This window comes from Schistocerca nitens, chromosome 2 (genome assembly GCF_023898315.1).
Source record: "Schistocerca nitens isolate TAMUIC-IGC-003100 chromosome 2, iqSchNite1.1, whole genome shotgun sequence".
Taxonomy (NCBI): Eukaryota; Metazoa; Arthropoda; class Insecta; order Orthoptera; family Acrididae; genus Schistocerca; species Schistocerca nitens.
This window is the reverse complement of record NC_064615.1, coordinates 808,414,211-808,420,210: the sequence shown is the minus strand read 5'-3', so window position 1 is coordinate 808,420,210 and position 6,000 is coordinate 808,414,211. Positions and strand designations below refer to the sequence as shown.

At 44.8% G+C, this 6,000-nt stretch overlaps 1 protein-coding gene across 1 annotated transcript in view; it reads left to right on the top strand.

The window, feature by feature from the left end:
* Positions 1–5,170: 5,170 nt before the first annotated feature.
* LOC126234646 (cilia- and flagella-associated protein 20-like) overlaps positions 5,171–6,000 on the top strand; it is a gene marked incomplete at its 3' end in the record, with an annotated part of 43,404 nt that continues 42,574 nt past the window's right edge. The window contains exon 1 of the mRNA XM_049943378.1: positions 5,171–5,251. Within this exon, the coding sequence (XP_049799335.1) occupies positions 5,171–5,251 (81 nt within the window). The remainder of the gene's footprint in view (positions 5,252–6,000) is intronic.

The window sequence follows — 6,000 nt, the reverse complement described above, 5'->3', positions numbered from 1 at the left end:
TAGACACAGGCAACAGAGCATGCACAATGTCGGCACTAGTACAGTGTATATCCACCTTTTGCAGCAATGCAGGCTGCTATTCTCCCATGGAGACGGTCGTAGAGATGCTGGATGTAGTCCTGTGGAACGGCTTGCCATGCCATTTCCACCTGGCGCCTCAGTTGGACCAGCGTTCGTGCTGGACGTGCAGACCGCGTGAGACGACGCTTCATCCAGTCCCAAACATGCTCAATGGGGGACAGATCCGGAGATCTTGCTGGCCAGGGTAGTTGACTTACACCTTCTAGAGCACGTTGGGTGGCACGGGATACATGCGGACGTGCATTGTCCTGTTAGAACAGCAAGTTCCCTTGCCGGTCTAGGAATGGTAGAACGATGGGTTCGATGACGGTTTGGATGTACCGTGCACTATTCAGTGTCCCCTCGACGATCACCAGTGGTGTACGTCCAGTGTAGGAGATCGCTCCCCACACCATGATGCCGGGTGTTGGCCCTGTGTGCCTCGGTCGTATGCAGTCCTGATTGTGGCGCTCACCTGCACGGCGCCAAACACGCATACGACCATCATTGGCACCAAGGCAGAAGCGACTCTCATCGCTGAAGACGACACGTCTCCATTCGTCCCTCCATTCACGCCTGTCGCGACACCACTGGAGGCGGGCTGCACGATGTTGGGGCGTGAGCGGAAGACGGCCTAACGGTGTGCGGGACCGTAGCCCAGCTTCATGGAGACGGTTGCGAATGGTCCTCGCCGATACCCCAGGAGCAACAGTGTCCCTAATTTGCTGGGAAGTGGCGGTGCGGTCCCCTACGGCACTGCGTAGGATCCTACGGTCTTGGCGTGCATCCGTGCGTCGCTGCGGTCCGGTCCCAGGTCGACGGGCATGTGCACCTTCCGCCGACCACTGGCGACAACATCGATGTACTGTGGAGACCTCACGCCCCACGTGTTGAGCAATTCGGCGGTACGTCCACCCGGCCTCCCGCATGCCCACTATACGCCCTCGCTCAAAGTCCGTCAACTGCACATACGGTTCACGTCCACGCTGTCGCGGCATGCTACCAGTGTTAAAGACTGCGATGGAGCTCCGTATGCCACGGCAAACTGGCTGACACTGACGGCGGCGGTGCACAAATGCTGCGCAGCTAGCGCCATTCGACGGCCAACACCGCGGTTCCTGGTGTGTCCGCTGTGCCGTGCGTGTGATCATTGCTTGTACAGCCCTCTCGCAGTGTCCGGAGCAAGTATGGTGGGTCTGACACACCGGTGTCAATGTGTTCTTTTTTCCATTTCCAGGAGTGTACTTAACATAATGTTCGAAATATGAATATACATGATAAATGCCTACCATCTGTCTTCTCTGTCCTGCATTTTTTTCTTTCTCAACATTCGCCTGTGCTGTTAAAGTTGTGCAATACATAATCTGTGGTAGCTTCTGCCGTCATTGGTCAAAGCCGACGTATTGTTTCCCACTCATCAGTAATACCCAAATTATTTAAAGTACCATAACTGTAAATAGAGACAAAACCACCACAGAGGTCTCATAATAAAACGACAAAAACAACACAACTGTTCCCCGACTTAGAAGAAGCTAATTCCGCAATTTGTGCTGCATCAGAGCTACAAGCGACAGAATTTTTCAACACAGTTTTCTTTTGAAGTAAAAGTAATTATTTATATTAAACGAACAGTCGTGAATAGGAAGTCGAATGAAGTGCAAGAATGAGCAAAACTTTTGACTTCGTGCAAAATGGTTGTGTGTCGAAGAAAGTGCTCATCATTTCAAAAATCAGCAGCAGAAATATATGCTTATCGTGGATAAAATACTCTGCTCATATTCTATTCCTCTGAAAGGGGTGTGTTGCAGTATTTCTTCATTAACGCATTGTAGCTTATGCCACTTCATTCATGAATTTTGTGCTCTGTTTACATTTATTTTACGATCATTCGTGTCTCTTGATTCTTTACCGATGCTTGGGACACAAAACTACAATAACTACTTCGTAAATTGAGTACAAAAAGAGTAGAACGTGAGGACAATATAATACCTAATTCCCAGCGGAGAAATATCGCCGATCCATATGCGAATCAAACCTGGGACCTTTAGTTACCATTCCGCCTCGCTGAGAGCGGAGCTACCGTGGCACACAACATTATCTTTAGGAACTACTGTTTCTTCTACTGTCACACAGTAACAACTTTCACAGAGTTGAGTGTTACGACTACAGGTCTATCCGTCAGAGTGTGTGAATATTCTATGAGTTAGAAGAGCAGCCGTTTGCTAGTGAACATTACGTTCTTAACGCCATATTGACGTCCAACTATCACGTTTCACATTGCTTATACATTTTTGATGAATTTCGTGCTTTTTGGGATCAGTCTATTAGCGTCGCCTGTTGAGAAATTATTGATGAGCGTCATATGTAGAATGCTATTGCTACACAGTCCAGTCGCATTAATGTGACAAGCGACTAGTTCTACGCCAACATACAATAACATACAATAATCATTCACAGACATGAGGTGGGAGCACTACCAGTGGAGGATATACAGGGTGTTTCACGATTCGTGTTACACACTTCTAGGGGATGTAGAAGAGACCTAGTAAATCAAGTTTTACATAGGAAATCATGTCCAGGAACTTCATCCAACGATGTTACAGAGTGCCAAAGTTATAGACGCTGGCGCATATAAATGTATGTACACACATCAAAAAAAGGTTTTACATCACCCTGGTTCCCAGAACTCCTGAAGAAAGACGGTGACTGTGGATCCTGTATCAGAGACACAGTCCATTTGACTGTTCAGAGATGTCACTAAACCCACAAAAAGATGTAAACAACCATGCAGCGCCTTTTAGACGGAGGGGGCCGACAGACGATCAGTTCCAGTCATTCCACCAGGAAGGAGGTACACGGTTCGTGTTGTCTGTAGTTCAACCATGAATGCCGCTGTTCGATGGCGTCTGCATTATTACTTTGTGCCACGAAGGGCTCTCAACAAGGGAAGTATCCAGGCGTCTCGGAGTGAACCAAAGCAATGTTGTTCGGACATGGAGGAGATACAGAGAGACAGGAACTATCGATGACATGCCTCGCTCAGGCCGCCCAAGGGCAACTACTGCAGTGGATGACTGCTAGCTACCGATTATGGCTCGGAGGAATCCTGACAGCAATGCCACCATGTTGAATAATGCTTTTCGTGCAGCACGTCGGAGACGTATTTGAAGGCAACCCGATGTGGCTGAACGTCTTAGACACAGCGTCCAGCGAGTGTAGCAAGATGTAGGTTCCCCGTTGTTTTGGGGTGGCATTATGTGGGGCCGACTTACGCCGCTGGTGCTCATAACAGGCTCTGTAATGACTGTACGATACATGAATGCCATCCTCTGACCGACAATGCAACCATATTGGCAGCATATTGTCTTCATGGAAGACAAATCGCGCCCCCATCGTGCACATCTTGTGAATGACTTCCTCCAGGATAACGACATCGCTCGAGTAGAGTGGCCTGTGTGATGTCCAGATATGGACCCTATCGAACATGCCTGGGATATATTAAAAAGGGCTGATCATGGATGACGTGACCCACCAACCACTTTGGGGGATCTATGCCGAATCGCCGTTGAGAAGTGGGACAATACGCCACGAATGCAGGTATGTATCAATGCAAGAGGACGTGTTACTGGGTATTAGAGGTTCCGGTGTGCACAGCAATCTGGGCCACAATCTCTGAAGGTCTCACTGTATGGTGGTACAACATGCAATGCGTGGTTTTCATGACCAATAATAAGTGCAGAAGTGATGTTTATGTTTATCTCTATTCCAATTTTCTGTGCAGGTTCCGGAACTCTCGGAACCGAGGTGATGCAAAACTTCTTTTGATGTGTTTATTACGCTTCCTATCTTGATATCGTTTCAGTACGGTATCTGTACTGGATTGAGAAAATGTCAGAAATTATAAGCGCTTATTTTGTGTAAATACCTGACATTATGCACATAAACGAATTTCTTTTCTTACAAAAGCATATAACATTTCACACATATTTTTGTGGAATCGTTAGAAAACTAATGCTGCGTGCGCAATTATTATATTGCCTTCCACTCCTGTGGAAGTGGTGAACTGCAAGAATTTTATTCGCAGTGCCAAAGAAGCGTATTCACTGAACAACAATATTTCTGTCGCTTGTTAAAAAGAACTGTCAATACGTTTCAACTCAATCACATGTAAAAACAATAACCATTGTTTTATTATTAGGAATTTCGGAGAAACTACGTTAACCACGTTAACCACAATACTACATGTGAAACAGTAGTACCACAATTAGTTAAATCGTCAAAACCAATGTTTGATTTCAGCTATCAACCGGAAAAAACTGTAACTGTCAGCTTCGCTTCACACAGCGCGTGAAGACAGGAGCTCGTCTGTCTGCCCCGAGTCACGTGATTCCGATGTTGGTTTCAAGCCTTAACACGCCTGGGACATACACGGTCTATATTATATGTGGTCTATGATTATCTACGACTCGAAAATAAAGACATTAATATATATGAGTAAACTATGATGACATTGGTCAAAACCAACGGGTTGTATCCCATCCTTCAGTTGACATAGTATTGTGGACACAGGAATCCACACCAGGTTCGTATTTGATGCATTCATAAACCGTTTTTTTTGTATGTCTTCTGCTCTTTAGTATCTATTTCTTGTTCTTAAAAAAGAAACGATATTCTTCAGTAAATGTTTGTAAGTTAAAAGAAAATCGCAACTAAATAGTCATGTAATATGCTGTTTAATACCCTTATAGAACGACAAATTTGGTGTCTTCTTTCTGTTATTGTTACAATTTATTGAGCTGCATACAAACCGTGGTTCAAATCAATAGAAACGATACTATTCGCTTTCCTCGGATGTCCTATTCAAGACTTTAGGTTACAGAATACTTGGCATCCTACCGTTGCGCTATTTAAAAAAGTACACAGGAGTGTCGCGACTATATGTGTTAATCTGTGATAATCGGCCGTTTTTATAGGTATTCTGTGACTCTTTTCTGTCGGACTTCGTTATGCTGTTATTATTTTCTCAGATTTGTTTTCAGTCGTAGTGACTCGGTTTTTCTTTGCGGCGTTGTATGTTTTCGCTTTCGTCGTGTTGTCTGCAGTACCGGTAATGTTCAGAAATTCAAAGAGTAAACTCCTGAGTATATTCTGTTGCGTGGGCGCGAAACCTCTACTCATATGGGGCACCCAGGTACTGCTTCATGGCCATCTCTTGCAAATTTCAGTAGTTTATTTAGCGTTACTATTATCGGCAAAACCAGATTCCGTTTTTATCTTCATTAGAGAAAAAGTAAATGAATAAATTAAGTGAGGAAGTTCTCGGCTTACGCTGCCAAAGTGGGGAGAGGAGCTGCATCCAGGCGGATCCTGCCCATCTTATTAACCCTTGGCTCACGATGTGGGGTTTCTTACATCGGACGAGAATTTTCAATCTTTCTCTCCAATGTTAATTCTGGTGAAATGCTTCTATACCCCTCCTACCCTCCTTAAATCGCCAACCCTAGAATCTTTTATTGTCGGTTGCATTATCGCCTTCTTTGCTTGTTGTTGACACGTGTTGCTGACATGTGTTGGGGGTCTGCTAGACGTAGCCTCATCAACTATAACACGTATCTGTTTTCTTCAGTATAGTGAAAAATGTGTTCGCAGGAATGTGTCAGTTTTAACGATCCTAAATTTGATAAAATGTTTAGTCGGTGCATGGAGGAAGATGTCAGTGACATGGATTGACAAATAGACGAAAAAGACGACGATTTTACAATAGCCAGCAATTCTGCTAATGAAAGAGAGGATCATTCAGAGGAAGAACTTCAGGACAGTGGTGGTGGGAACCTTTCTGTGTCTCCAGTGTAATTTTAAACATTTTAGTTAAAATGAAATTTTCTTTGACTGGTGGTGAAGAAAAACACAGATCCCAATACTGAATGCCAATTTTGTAGA